The 22,481-nt window shown below is 45.7% G+C and overlaps 1 protein-coding gene across 1 annotated transcript in view; it reads left to right on the forward strand.

Moving 5' to 3' along the window:
- Positions 1-22,481, forward strand: part of LOC137435672 (uncharacterized) — a 107,419-nt gene that overhangs the window by 49,809 nt on the left and 35,129 nt on the right. Inside the window, exon 8 of the mRNA XM_068129620.2 lies at positions 8,025-8,114. Within this exon, the coding sequence (XP_067985721.2) occupies positions 8,025-8,114 (90 nt within the window). The remainder of the gene's footprint in view (positions 1-8,024; positions 8,115-22,481) is intronic.

Consider the following 22,481-nt stretch of genomic DNA (forward strand, 5'->3'; position numbering starts at 1 on the left):
ATAATAAGTCGAGGGTGTCAATAATTTGGTCAATGCCATTTATTTGTATTTTCTGATTTAAAAGGATATATTAAGTTCTGAATCAAAAACAAAGGTTCTGTGATATTAACAGTGAAACAAAAAATTGTGGAGACCAAATACTTTTGTCAATTTCAACTTCATTATAGAGAAAATTGTGTTATTTGAAAAAAGTGCAAGGGTGCCAATATTTTTGGCCACTACTGCAGCTGCTGCCCTATCTGGGCTGTAGATATGAAACTCTGACAGCATTTTTCATAACGACTATTGACAAGCTTTCAAAACTAACGACACTTTTGGTGTTACATTGTTGTAGTCGGACCTGCAATCAGGGTGGGAGAGGGAGAAAGAGGGAGAGGGAAATACAACACATGGTCAAAAGTATGCGGACACCCATTCTAATTAGTCGTTTCGGCTGTTTTAGCCACACCCATTGCTGACAGATATATATAATCAAGCACACAGCCATGCAATCTCCATAGACAAACATTGGCAGTAGAATGGGCCGTACTAAAGGGTTCAGTGACTTTCAATGTGGCACTGTCATAGGATGCCAGCTTTCCAACAAGTCAGTTCGTCTAATTTATGCCATGCTAGAGCCGCCCAGGTCCAATGTACGTGCTGTTATTGTGAAGTGGAAACGTCTAGGAGCACCAACAGCGCAACCACGTAGTGGTAGGCCACACAAGCTCACAGAACGGGACCGCAGAGTGCTGAAGTGCGTAGCACGTCAAAATCGTTTGTCCTCGGTTGCAACACTCACTACTGAGTTCCAAACTGCCTCTGGAAGCAACGTCAGCACAACAACTGTTCGTTGGGAGCTTCATGAAATGAGTTTCCATGGCATAGCAGCCACACACAAGCCGAAGATCACCATATGCGTCACGTGTCAGCTGGAGGTTTTTCTTTTGCGTTTTTTTTTGCATACGTAATCGAGGCTTGTGTATCAGCTAACACATTGAACATGAAAACATGCACAGACACATAAAACATACAATTAAGGGAGCGGGAGACAAGAGAGGGAGAGAGAGGGAAGCACACAAACACAACAACAGTAGAGAATAAGGACATCGGTAGATCTGTGGAAGGGGGAGGGCTGGGGGAGGAAGGAGGCTACACAGTATAAAGCAAATGAACACTTCTAGGAATTTCAGGAAAGAAGTTGGGGATTGAAAGAGGGAGATTGGGGTGTTTTAACAGTGGTAGAAAAGAACACGGTTTTGGATGGGAGAGTGATTAGAGATGCTGGTGAACAGCTGTTTAAAGACCTGGAGGGAGGAGACTGATTGAAGAGAGTGAGGGAGTTTGTTGCAGAGGTGGGAGAAAAGAGGAATGAAAGAGTGAATGTGAGCAGAGGGTCTTTATTTTGGCAGATTCATCATGAGAGGGTTGCTGGCAGATCTTGTGCGTCCTGCAGGAATATTTGAGGGACAGAGCACAGACAGAGCAGGCAGGAGGAGCAAGGCCAGAGAGGAGTTGGTAGAAGACAGAAAGACCACCTACCTGCCAGCAGTGGGCGAGTGAAAGCTCCTCAGAATCAGCTTAATCGCAGGAGATTCCAATGATTCTGAATGCTTTGGTTTCAACCGCATGAAGCTGAGCTAGGTGTGAGGCAGGAGTACCAGCCCAGAGGGGAGAGCAGTATTCCATTGAGCTGTGGATGAAAGCTTTGTATGTCGTGAGGAGCTCAGAAGTGCCCAGAAAGGACTTTGCATGATGGAGGATGCTCAGTCGGTGATTTGCTTTGGAGGCCAGCTTAGAAATGTAGTTTTCCCCTGAAAGATCATGGCAGATAGTGAGACCCAAAAGCTTGAGTGACAGAACTTCTTCAAGAGGATTGTTCAGAAAGTAGATGGGAGGGTTGTCCAGACGGTCTTTTTGGAGAGATATACTGAGAGTGTGAGATTTTTCAGGATTGAAAGACATGTACCACTTGTTTGACCATTTTGTGATATTGTCCAGGTCGGCAGAGAGTGAAGAGGCTGCTGCCTGCCGATCTAAGTGTTGAGATATGGAGCGGCAGAGAGTGGAGTCATCAGCAAAGAGATTGAGAGGATTTTCCAGAGAGTGAGAGAGATCATTAATGAAGACCAGAAAAAGCAAAGGGCCTAGAACACTGCCTCGAGGAACTCCAGCCTGACAGGAAGGGGAGATGAGAGAATTCCATTCTTGGCCACACGTTGACTGCGATGCGACTGGTGAGAAAGTCCGCAAGCCATGCGTGGAGGTTTCCATGGATACCATCGTAGGACAGTTTGGTGAGCAGGGCGGGGTGCCAGACCTTATCAGAGGAACGTGATATGTCAAGCGAGACAGCTCTGATTCCCTGTTTGGCATTGAGGACCTCCATCCATTGTTGAGACAGCAGAAGCAGCATGTCCATAGTAGAATGACCTGGTTTGAATCCAAATTGATGATCCGACATCAAGCCATTGGATAAGAGGAAGGATTTGATGTCAGAAGTGATGATTGATTCCATGAGCTTGCGGATGATTGGGAGCAGGCTGTTTTGTCTGAAGTTGCAAGGATATGTTTTTGTACCTTTTTTGTGTGAAGCGGGATTTCCCGATTGATTCACGATTGATTTCCAAGCAGGTGACAGCTGACCTTGAGCAAAAGAGAGGGCGAAGAGAACAGAGAGAGGGTGAGATAGAGCGGCAGAGCAGGATTTTAGGAGCCGTGGGCTGATGCCTTCTGGTCCAGTTGCAGAATCAGATTCGAGATCTGAGAGAAACTTCTCCACCTTTTCAGGAGAGAAGGACACAGAGTCCAGGATCAGCTAGGTTCGACTGGGTGGTGTAAAGCTCGCCACTATTGGACTCTGGAGCAGTGAAAACGCGTTCTCTGGAATGATGAATCACGCTTCACCATCTGGCAGTCCAACGGACGAAGCTGAGTTTGGTAGATGCCAGGAGAACACGACCTGCCCGAATGCATAGTGTTAACTGTAAAGTTTGTTGGAGGAGGAATAATGGTCTGGGGCTATTTTTCATGGTTGGGCTAGGCCCCTTAGTTCCAGTGAAGGGAAATCTTAACGCTACAGCATAAAATGACATTCTAGACGATTGTGTGCTTCAAACGTTGTGGCAACACTTTGGGGAAGGCCCTTTCCTGTTTCAGCATGACAATGCCCACGTGCACAAAGCGAAGTCCATACAGAAATGGTTTGTCGAGATCGGTGTAGAAGAACTTGACTGCCCTGCACAGAGCCCTGACCTCAACCCCATCGGACACCTTTGGGATTAATTGGAAAGCCGACAGCCTCGAGGAACTCCAGCCTGACAGGAAGGGGAGATGAGCTAATTCTATTCCGAAATGGAAACTTCGGAATGAGAGGTGAGATGATTAATTGGAAAGCGAGCCAGGCCTAATCGCCCAACATCAGTGTCTGACCTCACTAATGCTCTTGTGGCTGAATGGAAGCAAATCCTCACAGCAATGTTTCAACATCTAGTGGAAAGCCTTCCCAGAAGAGTGGAGGCTGTTATAGCAGCAAACGGGTGACCAACTCCATATTTATGCCCATGCTTTTGGAATGAGATGTTCGATGTTCGGGTGTCCGCATACTTTTGGTCATGTCGTGTATATTTGGATTGATGAACACAACAAGTCAATGAACTCGAGAATTGGTGTGCGAGAATTCACGTGTGCTGTTATCTCATCCTGTACTTTCTGTCCAGGTGTGCTGTTCGCCCCGCCCCCATTATCTCCTTGCCATCCACCTTTTGCCCTGTTCACGTGACTCGTGGTGGTCCCTCTCGGCCCTCCCCCCATTGGTATTTTGTGCATATAAGATTGTTCACGGTTCTGTTTAAATATTATTTAAATATGTTTAAACTTTCCCCTTCAGTGTTTTATTCAGTGGTATATTACAACACGCTGTTTTTCTTCCTATTTAAAAGGCTTTTTTCAATTTCCTCTCCAACTCATTCCACATCAAAAACAAGAAATTCAATCTCTTATACGTCTCCCTCACTACATGGTCTAAATACACATTCATTCCACCCCTCCTCCATCGTTCTGAATCGGATTGCTAACTTGAAAATCACAACAAACCCAATTTGTTATCAATGTTCGTCTTTCATTAATCATCCACTTTCTAAACTCCCCCCTTGCCCTTCCCCTCCTAAACTCCCCCCTTGCCCCTCCCCTCCAAATCCCCCCTTGCCCCTCCACTCCTAAACTCCCCCCTTGCCCCTCCACTCCTGAACTCCCCCCTTGCCCTTCCCCTCCTAAACTCCCCCCTTGCCCCTCCCCTCCAAATCCCCCCCCCCTTGCCCCGACACTCCTAAACTCCCCCCTTGCCCCTCCACTCCTAAACTCCCCCCTTGCCCCTCCCCTCCTAAACTCCCCCCTCACTCCTCCCCTTCAAAACTCCCCCCAACCCCTCCCATTCAAATCTCCCCCCATACCATTCCTCTCCAATTCTCCCTCCTCCCCCCTCCTCCTCAAAGCTGCCTCCTCCCCACTTCGTCTCCATTCTATCTCATACCTCCACCCCCCCCCCCCAACCTTCTACTTTCCTCTGCCCCCCCCCCCTCAAATAACCCCTCACTGTGCCTCATCCCTTCACCATCAAACCTTTCATCCTCCTCATCCTTCCCTTTCTTGGAACTCTTCTGTAATCTCTGACACACTATAAACTGCTCTCCCTACCTCCCCCTCTCATCCTTCATCTTACCCTACTCCTCCCCTCCCCTGTCCTGTACCCGATGCTCCCCCTCTCTCGTCATTAACGGTATGGACCTCAAACATCAGGGGCCTTCGCTCAAACCTGAATGATCTCTCCATACAGGTTGCTTCTGACAATCCAGACTTGATCTGCTTCACAGAGACTTTCTTCCTTCAAGATGTCTCTGATTCCTTAATATCTCTTCCTGGTTACTCCCTCCTCCGGTATGATAGACCTGAGCCTCGTCCTGGTGGTGGGGTGGCTATCTTTATCAAAAACTCTCTTCCTCACTCTCCTTGCACTGCCCTCTCTCCTCCTCACCCCCAGGAGTACCTCTGGCTATGGATTCCTCTCCGCTCCCACCTTTTGTTCAAATGTGTTCTGTACCGTCCTCCAAACAGTGATGACTCCATTTACATTTCACTGTCTGAAAACATGGACCAACTTCTATCCACTCATCCCAACTCTCTCTTCCTCATATGTGGTGACTTCAACTGTCACCATGCCAGCTGGTTGGGTGTGGGTTCCTCTCTCACCAGTCATGGCACCTCAGCAAAGGACTTCTGTGACTCACTGGGATTGACACAATCTGTCAATTTCCCGACCCGGATCTCAGCCAATGGAGAATCTTCTCTTCTAGACTTGGTTATGACAAACTTCCCTGCTAATGTCTGCTGCTCTTCTTCTGCTCCAATCGGTTCTTCTGATCATGTGCTTGTCAAAGTGGACATCTCTCTGGCCATTCTCAGAGAGCCTCCTCATCGTCGACGAGTCTGGCATTTCACTCAGGCCGACTGGGACGGTCTTCAAGCAGCCATCCATCGTCTGGATTGGTCTCCCATCTCCACTGCCTCTGACATCAATTCTTCCTGGGAATTCTTCCAAAGCAAACTGCTCTCTCTCATGCACAGATTTATCCCATCTCGTCTTCAGTTGTCTTACCCTTGCTCCCGTCCATGGTACACTGAATCTTGTGGCGAGGCAGTTGCCCTGAAACAACTTGCCTTTGCCTCTTCGAAGGCTAATCCAACTGAAGGCAATCTCAGTTCCTTCCACCAAGCTCGGAACAAGTGTGTGTCTACCCTCAGGAGTGCCAGGAAGCACTATCTCTCCACACTCAAGATTGAACTCTCAAACCTGTCTCCTTCCTCCAAATCCTGGTGGCATCTGGTCAAATCCGTTTCTGGTGTTTGTTCCCCCTCCATCCCCTCCCTTACCTCAAATGGCTACACAGTTGACATCGCACGTGACAAAGCCGAATGCCTCAACTCTGTGTTTGCCTCAAAATCTTTAGTCCCAAACCCATCTCTGTCTGTTCCCACCTTTCCCAGTCGAAACCAATTGCTCCTGGACTCTGTGTCCTTCTCTCCTGACAAGGTGGAGGAGTTTTTGTCTAACCTCGACTCTGTTTCTGCAACTGGACCAGACGGCATCAGCCCACGGGTCCTAAAATCCTGCCCTGCCACTCTATCTCACCCTCTCTCTGTTCTTTTCACCCTCTCTTTTGCTCAAGGTCATCTGCCAGCATCCTGGAAATCAGCAAACATTACCGCTTTACACAAAAAGGTGCAAAAACAGATCCTTGCAACTACAGACCAATCAGCCTGCTCCCAATTATCAGCAAAGTCATGGAATCCATCATCGCTTCAGATATGAAATCTTTCCTCTTCTCCAATGGCTTGATCTCTGATCATCAATTTGGTTTCAGACCAGGTCACTCTACTCTGGACATGCTGCTTCTGCTGTCTCAACAATGGATGGAGGTCCTCAATGCCAAACAGGAAATCAGAGCTGTCTCCATTGACATATCACATGCCTTCGATACGGTCTGGCACCTAGCACTGCTCACCAAACTCTCCTCCTATGGTATCCATGGAAATCTCCATGCATGGCTTGCAGACTTCCTCTCTGGTCGAGGTCAACGTGTGGCCCTGAATGGATTCCTCTCATCTCCCCTTCCTGTTCAGGCTGGAGTTCCCCAATGCAGTGTTCTGGGTCCTGTGCTTTTTCTGGTCTTTATCAATGATCTCTCCGACTCTCTGGAAAATCCTCTCTATCTCTTTGCTGATGACTCCACTCTCTGCCGCTCCATTCCTCTTCCCTCAGATCGGCAGTCTGCAGCCTCCTCACTCTCTGAAGACCTGGACAAAATAACAGGCTGGTCAAACAAGTGGAACATGTCTTTCAATCCTGACAAATCTCACACTCTATCTATGTCTCTCCGAAAAGATCGACTGGACAACCCTCCCATCTACTTTCTCAACAATCCTCTCCAAGAAGTTCTGTCGCTCAAGCTTTTGGGTCTCTCTATCTGCCATGATCTTTCTTGGGAAAACCACATTTCCAAGCTGGCCTCCAAAGCCAGTCGCCGACTGGGCATCCTCCGTTGTGCGAAGTCCTTCCTAGACACACCTGAGCTCCTCACCACATACAAGGCTTTCATCCGCAGCTCAATGGAATACTATTCTCCCCTATGGGCCTGTGCTCCTGCCTCACACCTAGCTCGGCTTCACGCTGTTGAAACCAAAGCTTTCAGAATCATTGGAATCTCCCGCAATGAAGCTAACTCCAAGGGCCTTTCACTCACTCACCGCAGGCATGTAGGTGGTCTTTCTGTCTTCTACCAACTCCTCTCCGGCCTTGCTCCCCCAGCTCTCTCTGTGCTCTGTCCCCCAAATATTCCTACAGGTCGCACAAGATCTGCCAGCAACCTTCTGATGGTTAAACTGCCGAAATCTCGGCTCTGCTCACCTTCACTCTTTCATACCTCTTTTCTCCCGCCTCTGGAACAAACTCCCATACTCCCTTCAATCCCACTCCTCTCTCCAGGTCTTTAAAACAGCTGTTCACCACCATCTCTTATCTTCCCCCATCCAAAACCTTGATCTTTTCTACCCCCGCAAATTCACCCCAGATCCACCTTGTTTGAAATTCCAACTTCTTTCCTGGAATTCCTGGCAGTGTCCATATGTTTTATACCTCTCCCCCCCCCCCCTTCCCATGCCCCCCCTCCCAAAGCCCTCTCCCTCCCACAGATCTCTCGATGTCTCCATGTCTCCATGTCTCTCGGTCCCTGCTCCCAAATGTTGTGTTTGTGTCCTTCCTCCTCTCTCCCCATCTTGTCTACCGCTCCCGATGTTATATGTTTTATGTGTCGGTTTGTCTTTCTGTGTGATAAATGTTCGCTCTTTCACGAGCCTCGATCTTGTATACAAAAAAAATAAAAATAAAATTGGGCAGAGCATAAAGTTTTCAGTTCGGTTTTATGAGATGGCTTATTTTAACACAGTAATTAAAAAGTATGTGCAAACAAACATGTTCATTGTATTTTCAGACTTATGGGGTTGAAGTTCTGGGCATTGACCTGTGCTTGTGTGCCATTGAGATCGCGCAGAGCAGATTGATGGAACAAAATGTCCCAAAGGTAAATCTTAACTTCACCTCCATTCACAATCACTGCCTCGGCATTATCTGCAATATCAACTGGTCATTCATGTTGGCACGAGCATGGAGAAATGTTTGATGCATTATGCTTTGTTGAGTTTTGATAGTGTGAAATGTGAAAAAATACAATGAACGTTTGTATTTTCACATTACGTGTGAAATGATCTGCTTTGTTGAGTTTCAATGTAAATTATTTGAATGAAATTTTAGTATCCCCTTTTAAAATCGAAATGTTATTTGCAGCCTCTAAGGCTCGTGGAGGATCTGTGGTGCAAATCACGTACTGATGTCTGACAATCCAGAATCATCTCACCACCAAATCCTCCGTGCAAAGAGATACATGGGATAATACTACACTCAAATTTCATACAAACACAGCCACTGAGATTGGGGGAAGTGACGTCACTTCCCTGAGCACTCTGGGTGCCAGCGATGTAATATTTATGACTAGTGGGGTCACGCGTGGGAATCCCACGGGTATGGACGTGTGTGACATTTGGACATCTTGATTTAGGTGCTGCACATTAAATTTTACAAAATGGTTAAAATGGTGTAATGAACACAATTTATTTATTTCACATAATATGTGACCCTCACTCCTCTCCACCCTCACGCCTCTCCAATGCCACTCCTCCTCACACTCCTCTCCAATGCCACTCCTCCTCACACTCCCATCTCTACTGCCTCTGACATAAATTCTTCCTGGGAATTCTTCCAAAGCAAACTGCTCTCTCTCATGCACAGATTTATCCCATCTCGTCTTCTGTTGTCTTACCCTTCCTCCCGTCCATGGTACACGGAATCTTGTGGTGAGGCTATTGCCCAGAAACAACTTGCTTTCGTCTCCTGGAAAGCAAATCCAACGGAAGGAAATCTCATTTCCTTTCACAAAACCCGAAACAAGAGTGTGTCCACCCTCAGGAGAGCCAGGAAACAATATCTCTCCGTTCTCAGGACCGAACTCTCTTATCTGTCTCCCTCTTCCAAATCCTGGTGGCGTCTGGTCAAATCTGTTTCTGGTGTTTGTTCCCCCTCCATCCCCTCCCTCACCTCAAATGGCCACACGGCTGACTCCGCGCGTGAAAAAGCTGAATGCCTCAACTCTGTGTTTGCCTCTAAATCTTCTGTCCCAAACCCATCCCTCTCTGTACCCACCGTACCCAGTCGTACCCAGCTGCTCCTGGACTCTGTGTTCTTTCCTCCTGACAAGGTGGAAAAGTTTCTGTCAACCCTCGACTCGGATTCTGCAACTGGACCTGACGGCATCAGCCCACAGGTCCTAAAATCCTGTTCTTCTGCTCTTTCACTCCCTCTCTCTGTTCTCTTCACCCTCTCTTTTGCTCAAGGTCATCTTCCATCTGCTTGGAAATCTGCCAACATCACCGCTTTGCACAAAAAAGGTGCAAAAACAGATCCCAGCAACGACAGACCAATCAGCCTTCTCCCAATTATCAACAAAGTCATGGAATCCATCATTGCTTCAGATATGAAATCTTTCCTCTTCTCCAATGGCTTGATCTCTGATCATCAATTTGGTTTCAGACATGGACACTCTACTCTGGACATGCTGCTTCTGCTTTCTCAACAATGGATGGAGGTCCTCAATGCCAAACAGGAAATTAGAGCAGTCTCCCTTGACATATCACGTGCCTTCGATACGGTCTGGCACCCCGCTCTGCTCACCAAACTCTCCTCTTTTGGTATCAATGGAAATCTCCACGCATGGCTGGCGGACTTCCTCTCTAGTCGTAGTCAACGTGTGGCCCTGAATGGGTTTCTCTCATCTCCTCTTCCTGTTCAGGCTGGAGTTGCACAAGGCAGTGTTCTGGGCCCTGTGCTTTTTCTGGTCTTCATCAATGATCTCTCTGACTCTCTTGAAAATCCTCTGTATCTCTTTGCTGATGACTCTACTCTCTGTCGCTCCATTCTTCATCCCTCAGATCGGCAGTCTGCTGCCTCCTCACTCTCTGCAGACCTGGACAAAATCACAGACTGGGCAAACAAGTGGAACATGTCTTTCAATCCTGACAAATCTCACACTCTTACGATGTCTCTCCGAAACGACCGACTGGACAACCCTCCCATCCACTTTCTGAATAATCCTCTCCAAGAAGTTCTGTCACTCAAGCTTTTGGGTCTCACTATCTGCCATGATCTTTCCTGGGAAAACCACATTTCAAATCTGGCCTCCAAAGCCAGTCGCCGACTGGGCATCCTCCGTCGTGCAAAGCCTTCCTTGGCACACCTGAGCTCCTCACCACATACAAGGCTTCCATCCGCAGCTCAATGGAATACTGCTCTCCCCTCTGGGCTGGTGCTCCTGCCTCACACCTAGCTCGTCCTCACGCTGTTGAAACCAAAGCATTCAGAATCATTGGAATCTCCCGCGATGAAGCTAACTCCAAGGGCCTCTCACTCACTCACCGCAGGCAGGTTGGTGGTCTTTCCATCTTCTACCGACTCCTCTCTGGCCTTGCCCCCCCAGCTCTCTCTGGGCTCTGTCCCGCAAATATTCCTACAGGTCGCACAAGATCTGCCTGCAACCCTCTTATGGTCAAACTGCCAAAATCAATACTCTCTGCTCACCTTCACTCCTTCATTCCTCTCTTCTCCCGCCTCTGGAACAAACTCCCTCACTCTCTTCAATCCCACTCCACCCTCCAGGTCTTTAAAACTGCTGTTCACCACCATCTCTTATCTTCCCCCATCCAAAACCTTGATCTTTTCTACCCCCGCTAATTTCACCCCAATTCCACTTTTTTGAAATACCAACTTCTGTCCTGGAAGTCCTTGGTGTCCTTGTGTTTTATACTTCTCCCTCCACCCCCCCCCCCCTTCCCACGCCTCCTCCCCCCAAGTTCTCTCCCTTCCACACATCTCCCTGCTCTCAAATGTTGTGTTTGTGTGCTTCCCCTTCTCTCCCCATCTTGTTTTCCGCTCCCTCTTTTTGTGTGTTTTGTTTGTCTGGTTGATTTGTTTGTGAAGTAAATGTTAGCTCTTTCACGAGCCTCGATTCAGTATACAAAAAAAAAAAAAAAAAAAAAACTCCTCTCCAACCCCTCACACTCCTCTCCAATACCTCCTCACACTCCTCTCCAATACCTCCTCACACTCCTCTCCAATACCTCCTCACACTCCTCTCCAATACCTCCTCACACTTTACACACACACCAGCCCATGTTTACATATACACACACATACACACATACACGTACACACACACACACACACACACACACATACAGACACATATACACATATACACATATTTATACACATATGTATCCACATATACACATATATGCACATTATACACATATATACATCTCCACACACACTCACACACACACACACACACACACACACACACACACACACTCACACACACTCACACATATATATACACATACACAAAAACACACACACACGTACAGACACATATACACACACACATATATATACACATACACACACACAGACATATATATATATACACATACACATACACATACAACACCACCATGCATTTTAAGGCCATTTTCCCTGCTAAAGCGGGGGTTAGCCTACATACACATACACATACATATATGCACGCACGCACACACACACACACATGTATGCATGCACGCGCGCACACACACACGTACACACACACACGTACACATGTCCCACATGTATATATCCCACATCCCACATGTATATACATGTTTAAAGTGTACGTGCCGTTCACCCCTCCCCCGCCCGGCAACGCTGGGTACTTCTGCTGGTAACTAATAAAATAAAAACGAAGAAATATCTCTCGGTAATTTCATGAAACTCGGTGGAATTGGATGAAATTCGCTCGGTGAATTCACTCGGTTTATTCGGTTCGGCTCGGTTCACTCGGTTTAAAGAAAAAGCGATAATGTCGACATGTTGCCGTCTGTGTCATGTTGGGCGGTGTATGATACATGTTGGCGGTTGTTGGCGGTTGGGCGGTGGGCGGTATTTTTAAAAATATATCTCTGCGTTTTCCCGCGTTGCTGACACCGAGTCTAAAACCATCAATAAAAATGAAACTCAGATGGTGAGTTAGATATAGATTGGAGATAAAGGCGTGCGAGAGACTCAAGAAGGCTTTGAAGTTACAGGCGTTTGAGATTTCATTTCGTTCTATAAACGGAAACTTGCATCGGATTTTCTTCCCGTTTTTTTTCAACCGAGTCTAAAACTATGTTAGCGACTGCGAAAAATGAAATGATATATCGAATTAGAATTGAAATAAATCTGTGTGAGAGAGAAAGACAGCACGGGCCTAACTAAACAGGCCTCAAAGCTATTCGAGAAGGAGGAGTGGGTGGTGCTACTCTGCAAACCGAGTAAGCCACACCCCCGGACAGACGTCCAACAGACAGAATCATCTACGCCTATTATAATATAGACTAGCGGGGTCACCCGTGGGAATCCCACGGGCATGGATGTGTGTGACATTTCGACATATTGAGTTATATGCTGCACATTCATTTTTACAAAATGGTTACTGGCAAGTCATCAGATCCAGAAATGGTGTGAATTTAGTTATTTCACATAATATGTGACCCCTCACTCCTCTCCACCTGACACTCTCCTGTCTCCACCTGACACTCTCCTGTCTCCACCTGACACTCTCCTCTCTCCACCTAGCACTCCTCTCCTCTCCAAACCCTCACATCCCTCTCCTTTCCAATCCCTCACCTCTCCAATCCCTCACACTCCTCTCCTCTGCAATCCTTCACACGCCTCTCCAATCGCGCCTCACACTCCTCTCCAATCGCGCCTCACACTCCTCTCCAATCGCGCCTCACACTCCTCTCCAATCGTGCCTCACACTCCTCTCCAATCGTGCCTCACACTCCCCTCCAATCACTCCTCTCCAATCGTGCCTCACACTCCTCTCCAATCACGCCTCACACTCCTCTCCAATCGTGCCTCACACTCCTCTCCAATCGCGCCTCACACTCCTCTCCAATCGCGCCTCACTCGCCTCTCCAATCGGCTTTCCCCGTCTCGTTTCTCTCCTTTTTCTCCCGTCTCGTTCTTTTTCTTGCTCCAAATCGGCCCGTCGGAATCGGAAATCGGCCCGTCTCGCCCGTCGGCCCGTCGGAATCGGAAATCGGCCCGTCTTGCTTTTGTGCTTGTGCGTAAATAAATTGTGTTCATGACACCATTTCTGGTGTTGGGCTAGCGGCTAGGGTGCCGGCTTAGGATCCTGGGTTCGAATCTCGGTCGATCGCCGAATTAATGCCAGGGGGGTTGACTCAGCCTGTCATCCTTCCGAGGTCGGCTAATTGAGTACCAGTTCACTGGTAATTCCCTGTTTGTCGTTGAAGGCGGCAAAAAGGGTTGGCGTCAGGAAGGGCATCCGGCCGTAAAACATTGCTTCAAAAAGGGGACAAAAAAACAACAACTACCACGGTCCCCGAAAAGGCCAACCCCCGCTTTGCGGGGAAAAATGGCCTCTAAACGGTGGTTTTTACACCATTTCTGGATCTGATGACTTGCCAGTAACCATTTTGTAAAAATGAATGTGCAGCATCTAACTCAATATGTCGAAATGTCACACACATCCATGCCCGTGGGATTCCCACGGGTGACCCCGCAAGTTTGCATTGACGTTCGTCGATGGACTCGTTCGCCCGTCTCATTCGTTTTCTTGCTGCATCCTGTTCAAGTCTGCGTTCTTCATCGATCGTCTCATTCATTTTGGAAATAGAAGTTTCCACGCAGCGCATGAATTGTCACGATCCTCAAGAGGAATTTGTCTCGTAATCATCAAATGATAAATGGCAAGTAAATTATATTGTGGAAAATTAAAGATTTCAAATAAACCTATTTAAAGTGTATTCGCACATAACTAATTTTAAAAAACGAAGAAATATCTCTCGGTAATTTCCTGAAACATATTTTACTTCCGGCTAATAATGTTGAATTAAATAAAAACGAAGAAATATATGTCGGCATCATTGTTGACGTTTTTGTGACGACTGTCATCAAACGAAAAAGTAATATATCTTAACGGAAAAGCAAAAGCGAATTTTTAATATATATCGACACGTTGCCGTCGGTGTCATGTTGGGCGGTGTATGATACACCATGACGCGATTTTTAAAAATATATCTCTGCATTTTCCCGCGTGTGTGGAATGTTCTCAATTATTGCTGACACCGAGTCCAAAACCATCGATAAAAATGAAATCATATGGTGAGTTAGATTGGAGATAAAGGCGTGAGAGAGACTCAATGGCCTTGAAGTTGAAGTTACAGGCGTTTGAGAATTCATTTCGTTCTATAAACGGCAACTTTCATTGGATTTCCTTCCCGTTTTTTTTCAACCGAGTCGAAAACTATGTTAGCGACTGTGAAAAATGAAATGATATATCGAATTTTTAATATGTATCGACACGTTGCCGTCGGTGTCATGTTAGGCGGTGTATGATACACCATGACGCGATTTTAAAAAATATATCTGCATTTTCCCGCGTGTGTGGAATGTTCTCAATTATTGCTGACACCGACTCTAAAACCATCGATAAAAATGAAATCATATGGTGAGTTAGATTGGAGATAAAGGCGTGAGAGAGACTCAATGGCCTTGAAGTTACAGGCATTTGAGAATTCATTTCGTTCTATAAACGGCAACTTTCATCGGATTTTCTTCTCGTTTTTTTTCAACCGAGTCTAAAACTATGTTAGCGACTGTGAAAAATGAAATGATATATCGAATTTAAAATAGATATCGACACATTGCCGTCGGTGTCATGTTGGGCGGTGTATGATACACCATGACGCGATTTTAAAAAATATATCTCTGCATTTTCCCGCGTGTGTGGAATGTTTGTGGGAAATTAAAGATTTCAAATAAACCTATTTAAAGTGTATGCGCACATAACTAATAAAAAAAACGAAGAAATATCTCTCGGTAATTTCCTGAAACATATTTTACTTCCGGCTAATATGTTGAATGAAATAAAAACGAAGAAATATATGTCGGCATCATTGTTGACGTTTTTGTGACGACTATCATCAAACGAAATAGTAATATATCATAACGGAAAAGCAAAAGCGAATTTTTAATATATATCGACACATTGCCGGCGGTGTCATGTTGGGCGGTGTATGATACACCATGACGCGATTTTAAAAAATATATCTCTGCATTTTCCCGCGTGTGTGGATTGTTCTCAATTATTGCTGACACCGAGTCTAAAAGTAAAACCATCGATAAAAATGAAATCATATGGTGAGTTAGATTGGAGATAAAGGCGTGAGAGAGACTCAATGGCCTTGAAGTTACAGGCCTTTGAGAATTCATTTCGTTCTATAAACGGCAACTTTCATCGGATTTTCTTCCCGTTTTTTTTCAACCGAGTCTAAAACTATGTTAGCGACTGTGAAAAATGAAATGATTTATCGAATTTGATTTGAAATAAAACTGGGGGAGAGCAAGACACCACGGGCCTACAAAACAGGACTCAAAGCTATGCGAGTTAATAAAATGGTGGATATTTGTTTATAGCCACTCCCAGAATGGGTGGAGCTATGGGTGGAGCTACTCTGCAAACCGAGTAAGCCACACCCCGGACAGACACCCAACAGATAGACAGACAGACAGACAGAATCATCTACGGCTATTATAATATAGATATCACTTTTCTCTCTGCACTCAGTGGGACAATCAATGAGGAATTCCCTCCTCCTGATGGATGCTAATCTATGGGTGTTTTTTTCTGTTGTCTTTCCTTTAAATGCTGAGCGTCAAGCAAAGAAGCAACTCATACCATATATAAAGTCTTTAGCATGACTCGGCCGCAGCTCGAATCATCGACCGCGTTGATTCGGTGCACAAGCTGCAACCACGACGCGACCAACACTTGCACCAATCATATTGCCTCTGGAGGCAAAGATAAGATATTTCTCACAAACTGCACAATATATGAATACGATATGTCTTTCAGGTTTAAGATTGTGCAAGTATTACGATTGCTGTTTGTGGAGCAATTATTTCTTAAACATACATATCTCAGTTCCTCTTCAGAAACAAATGATTAATTAGTGCCTTCAAGTAACTTTTAAATAATGTTTTGGGATACCGATAACATTTAGTTGTCTACTGAGGAATCTATGTTTATGTCTAAAACAAGGATGGTCTGAACAGTGCAACACCTCTCAAATCATCTCACCTATCAAATCATCTCACCTCTCAAATCATCTCACCTATCAAATCATCTCACCTCTCAAATCATCTCACCTCTCAAATCATCTCACCTCTCAAATCATCTCACCTCTCAAACCATCTCACCTCTCAAATCATCTCACCTCTCAAATCATCTCACCTCTCAAATCATCTCACCTCTCAAATCATCTCACCTCTCAAATCATCTCACCTCTCAAATCATCTCACCTCTCAAATCATCTCACCTATCAAATCATCTCACCTCTCAAATCATCTCACCTATCAAATCATCTCACCGATCAAATCATCTCACCTCTCAAATCATCTCACCTCTCAAATCATCTCACCTCTCAAATCATCTCACCTCTCAAATCATCTCACCTCAAATCATCTCACCTCTCAAATCATCTCACCTCTCAAATCATGTCACCTCTCAAATCATCTCACCTCTCAAATCATCTCACCTCTCAAATCATGTCACCTCTCAAATCATCTCACCAATCAAATCATCTCACCTCTCAAATCATCTGACGTCTCAAATCATCTCACCTATCAAATCATCTCACCTCTCAAATCATCTCACCTCTCAAATCATCTCACCTCTCAAATCATCTCACCTCTCAAAGCATCTCACCGACCAAATCATCTCACCTCAAATCATCTCACCTCTCAAATCATCTCACCTCTCAAATCATGTCACCTCTCAAATCATCTCACCTCTCAAATCATCTCACCTCTCAAATCATGTCACCTCTCAAATCATCTCACCAATCAAATCATCTCACCTCTCAAATCATCTAACGTCTCAAATCATCTCACCTATCAAATCATCTCACCTCTCAAATCATCTCACCTCTCAAATCATCTCACCTCTCAAATCATCTCACCTCTCAAAGCATCTCACCGACCAAATCATCTCACCAATCAAATCATCTCACCTCTCAAATCATCTCACCTCTCAAATCATCTCACCTCTCAAATCATCTCACCTCTCAAATCATCTCACCTCAAATCATCTCACCTCTCAAATCATCTCACCTCTCAAATCATGTCACCTCTCAAATCATCTCACCTCTCAAATCATCTCACCTCTCAAATCATGTCACCTCTCAAATCATCTCACCAATCAAATCATCTCACCTCTCAAATCATCTGACGTCTCAAATCATCTCACCTATCAAATCATCTCACCTCTCAAATCATCTCACCGACCAAATCATCTCACCTCTCAAATCATCTCACCTCTCAAAGCATCTCACCGACCAAATCATCTCACCAATCAAATCATCTCACCTCTCAAATCATCTCACCTCTCAAATCATCTCACCTCTCAAAGCATCTCACCGACCAAATCATCTCACCAATCAAATCATCTCACCTCTCAAATCATCTCACATCTCAAATCATCTCACCGATCAAATCATCTCACCTCTCAAATCATCTCACCGACCAAATCATCTCACCGATCAAATCATCTCACCTCTCAAATCATCTCACCTATCAAATCATCTCACCTCTCAAATCATCTCACCTCTCAAATAATCTCACCTATCAAATCATCTCACCTCTCAAATCATCTCACCTCACAAATCATCTCACCTATCAAATCATCTCACCTCTCAAATCATCTCACCTCTCAAATCATCTCCCTTCTCAAATCATCTGACGTCTCAAATCATCTCACCTATCAAATCATCTCACCTATCAAATAATCTCACCTATCAAATCATCTCACCTCAGAAATCATCTCACCGATCAAATCATCTCACCGATCAAATAATCTCACCGATCAAATAATCTCACCGATCAAATAATCTCACCAATCAAATCATCTCACCTCTCAAATCATCTCACCGATCAAATCATCTCACCGATCAAATAATCTCACCAATCAAATAATCTCACCTCTCAAATCATCTCATCTATCAAATCATCTCACCTCTGAAATCATCTCACCGATCAAATCATCTCACCTATCAAATCATCTCACCGAACAAATCATCTCCCCGATCAAATCATCTCACCGATCAAATCATCTCACCTATCAAATCATCTCACCGATCAAATCATCTCACCGATCAAATCATCTCACCGATCAAATCATCTCACCAAACAAATCATCTCACCGATCAAATCATCTCACCGATCAAATCATCTCACCTTTTGAGACCTTTTGTCCGCCCCATCCTTCCCTTTCTCCGAGCTATTCTGAAATCTCTGACACACCTTCAACAGCTCTCCCTATCTCTTCCACCTCTTCCACATCTTACCCTACCCCTCCTCCCCCCTGTTCTGTATCTGATGCTCCCCCTTCCTCTTCATTAACGGTATGGACCTCAAACATCCGGGGCCTTCGTTCAAACTTAACTGATCTCTCCATACAGGTTGCTTCTGTCAAACCAGACGTGATCTGCTTAACAGAAACTTTCCTCCTTTATGATGTCTCTGATTCCATAGTATCTCTCCCGGGCTACTCCCTCCTCCGGTATGATAGACCTGAGCCTCGTCCTGGTGGTGGGGTTGCTATCTTTATCAAAAACTCTCTTCCTCACTCGCCCTGCACTGCACTCTCTCCACCTCACCCCCAGGAATACCTCTGGCTACGGCTTCCCCTTCGCTCCCACCTCTTGTTCATATGTGTGTTGTACCGTCACCCAAACAGTGATGACTCCATCTACATATCGCTGTCTGATGATATGGACCAACTTCTATCTACTCATCCCAACTCTCTCTGGCATTTCACTCAGGCCAACTGGCAAGGTCTTCAAGCAGCCATCAATCATCTGGACTGGTCTCCCATCTCTACCGCCACTGACATCAACTCATCCTGGGAATTCTTTCAAAGTAAATTGCTCTCTCTCATGCACAGATTTATCCCATCTCGTCTTCAGTTGTCATACCCTTCCTCCCGTCCATGGTACACGGAATCTTGTGGTGAGGCTGTTGCCCAGAAACAACTTGCCTTCGTCTCCTGGAAAGCAAATCCAACGGAAGGAAATCTCATTTCCTTTCACAAAGCCCGAAACAAGTGTGTGTCCACCCTCAGGAGAGCCAGGAAACAATATCTCTCCGTTCTCAAGACCGAACTCTCTTATCTGTCTCCCTCTTCCAAATCCTGGTGGCGTCTGGTCAAATCCGTTTCTGGTGTTTGTTCCCCCTCCATCCCCTCCCTTACCTCAAACGGCTACACAGCTGACTCCGCACGTGAAAAAGCTGAATGCCTCAACTCTGTGTTTGCCTCTAAATCTTGTGTCCCAAACCCATCCCTCTCTGTACCCACCATACCCAGTCGTACCCTGCTGCTCCTGGACTCCGTGTCCTTTCCTCCTGACAAGGTGGAAAAGTTTCTGTCAACCCTCGACTCTGATTCTGCAACTGGACCCGACGGCATCAGCCCACGGGTCCTAAAATCCTGCTCTGCTGCTCTATCTCACCCTCTCTCTGTTCTCTTCACCCTCTCTTTTGCTCAAGGTCAACTGCCATCTGCTTGGAAATCAGCCAACATCACCGCTTTGCACAAAAAAGGTGCAAAAACAGATCCTAGCAACTACAGACCAATCAGCCTTCTCCCAATTATCAGCAAAGTCATGGAATCCATCATTGCTTCGGATATGAAATCTTTCCTCTTCTCCAATGGCTTGATCTCTGATCATCAATTTGGGTTCAGACCAGGTCACTCTACTCTGGACATGCTGCTTCTGCTGTCTCAACAATGGATGGAGGTCCTCAATGCCAAACAGGAAATTAGAGCTGTCTCCCTCGACATATCACGTGCCTTCGACACGGTCTGGCACCCCGCTCTGCTCACCAAACTCTCCTCCTTTGGTATCCATGGAAATCTCCACGCATGGCTGGCGGACTTCCTCTCTAGTCGTCGTCAACGTGTGGCCCTGAATGGGTTTCTCTCATCTCCTCTTCCTGTTCAGGCTGGAGTTCCCCAAGGCAGTGTTCTGGGCCCCGTGCTTTTTCTGGTCTTCATCAATGATCTCTCTGACTCTCTCGAAAATCCTCTCTATCTCTTTGCTGATGACTCCACTCTCTGCCGCTCCATTCCTCTTCCCTCAGATCGGCAGTCTGCTGCCTCCTCACTCTCTGAAGACCTGGACAAAATCACAGACTGGTCAAACAAGTGGAACATGTCTTTCAATCCTGACAAATCTCACACTCTTACTATGTCTCTCCGAAAAGATCGACTGGACAACCCTCCCATCTACTTTCTCAACAATCCTCTCCAAGAAGTTCTGTCGCTCAAGATTTTGGGTCTCACTATCTGCCATGATCTTTCTTGGGAAAACCACATTTCCAAGCTGGCCTCCAAAGCCAGTCGCCGACTGGGCATCCTCCATCGTGCGAAGTCCTTCCTCGGCACACCTGAGCTCCTCACCACATACAAGGCTTTCATCCGCAGCTCAATGGAATACTGTTCTCCCCTATGGGCCGGTGCTCCTGCCTCACACCTAGCTCGGCTTCACGCTGTTGAAACCAAAGCTTTCAGAATTATTGGAATCTCCCGCGATGAAGCTATCTCTGAGGGCCTTTCACTCACTCACCGCAGGCAAGCAGGTGGTTTTTCTGTCTTCTACCGACTCCTCTCCGGCCTTGCACCCCCAGCTCTCTCTGTGCTCTGTCCCCCAAATATTCCTACAGGTCGCACAAGATCTGCCAGCAACCCTCTGATGGTTAAACTGCCGAAATCTCGGCTCTCTGCTCACCTTCACTCTTTCATTCCTCTTTTCTCCCGCCTCTGGAACAAACTCCCTCACTCCCTTCAATCCCACTCCTCCCTCCAGGTCTTTAAAACAGCTGTTCACCACCATCTCTTATCTTACCCCATCCAAAACCTTGATCTTTTCTACCCCCGCTAATTCACCCCAGATCCACCTTGTTTGAAATTCCAACTTCTTTCCTGGAAGTCCTGGCAGTGTCCATATGTTTTATACCTCTCCCACCGCCCCCTTCCCATGCCCCCCCCCCCCAAAGCCCTCGCCCTCTCTCAGATCTCTCGATGTCTCCATGTCTCTCGGTCCCTGCTCTCAAATGTTGTGTTTGTGTCCTTCCCCCTCTCTCCCCATCTTGTCTACCGCTCCCGATGTTATATGTTTTATGTGTCGGTTTGTCTTTCTGTGTGATTAATGTTCGCTCTTTCACGAGCCTCGATCTTGTATACACAAAAAAAAAAAAAAAAAAAAAATCTCACCGATCAAATCATCTCACCTCTCAAATCATCTCACCTCTCAAATCATCTCGCATATCAAATCATCTCACCTCTCAAATCATCTCACCTCTCAAATCATCTCACCTCTCAAATCATCTCACCTATCAAATCATTTCACCTCTCAAATCATCTCACCTCTCAAATCATCTCACCTCTCAAATCATCTCACCTATCAAATCATCTCACCTCTCAATTCATCTTACCTGTCAAATCATCTCACCTATCAAATCATCTCACCACTGAAATCATCTCACTGATCAAATCATGTCACCTATCAAATCATCTCACATATCAAATCATCTCACCGATCAAATCATCTCACCGATCAAATCATCTCACCGATCAAATCATCTCACCGATCAAATCATCTCACCGATCAAATCATCTCACCGATCAAATCATCTCACCGATCAAATCATCTCACCTCTCAAATCATCTCACCTATCAAATCATCTCACCTATCAAATCATCTCACCTCTCAAATAATCTCCCCTCTCAAATCATCTCACCTATCAAATCATCTCACCTATCAAATCATCTCACCTCTGAAATCATCTCACCTCTGAAATCATCTCACCTCTGAAATCATCTCACTGATCAAATCATCTCACCGATCAAATCATCTCACCGATCAAATCATCTCACCTATCAAATCATCTCACCTCTCAAATCATCTCACCGATCAAATCATCTCACCGATCAAATCATCTCACCGATCAAATCATCTCACCGATCAAATCATCTCACCTCTCAAATCATCTCACCTCTCAAATCATCTCACCTCTCAAATCATCTGACCTCTCAAATCATCTCACCTATCAAATCATCTCACCGATCAAATCATCTGACCTCTCAAATCATCTCACCTCTCAAATCGTCTCACCTCTCAAATCATCTCACCTCTCAAATCATCTCACCTATGAAATCATCTCACCTCTCAAA

This window comes from Myxine glutinosa, chromosome 9 (assembly GCF_964187855.1).
Source record: "Myxine glutinosa chromosome 9, kmMyxGlut1.1, whole genome shotgun sequence".
Taxonomy (NCBI): Eukaryota; Metazoa; Chordata; class Myxini; order Myxiniformes; family Myxinidae; genus Myxine; species Myxine glutinosa.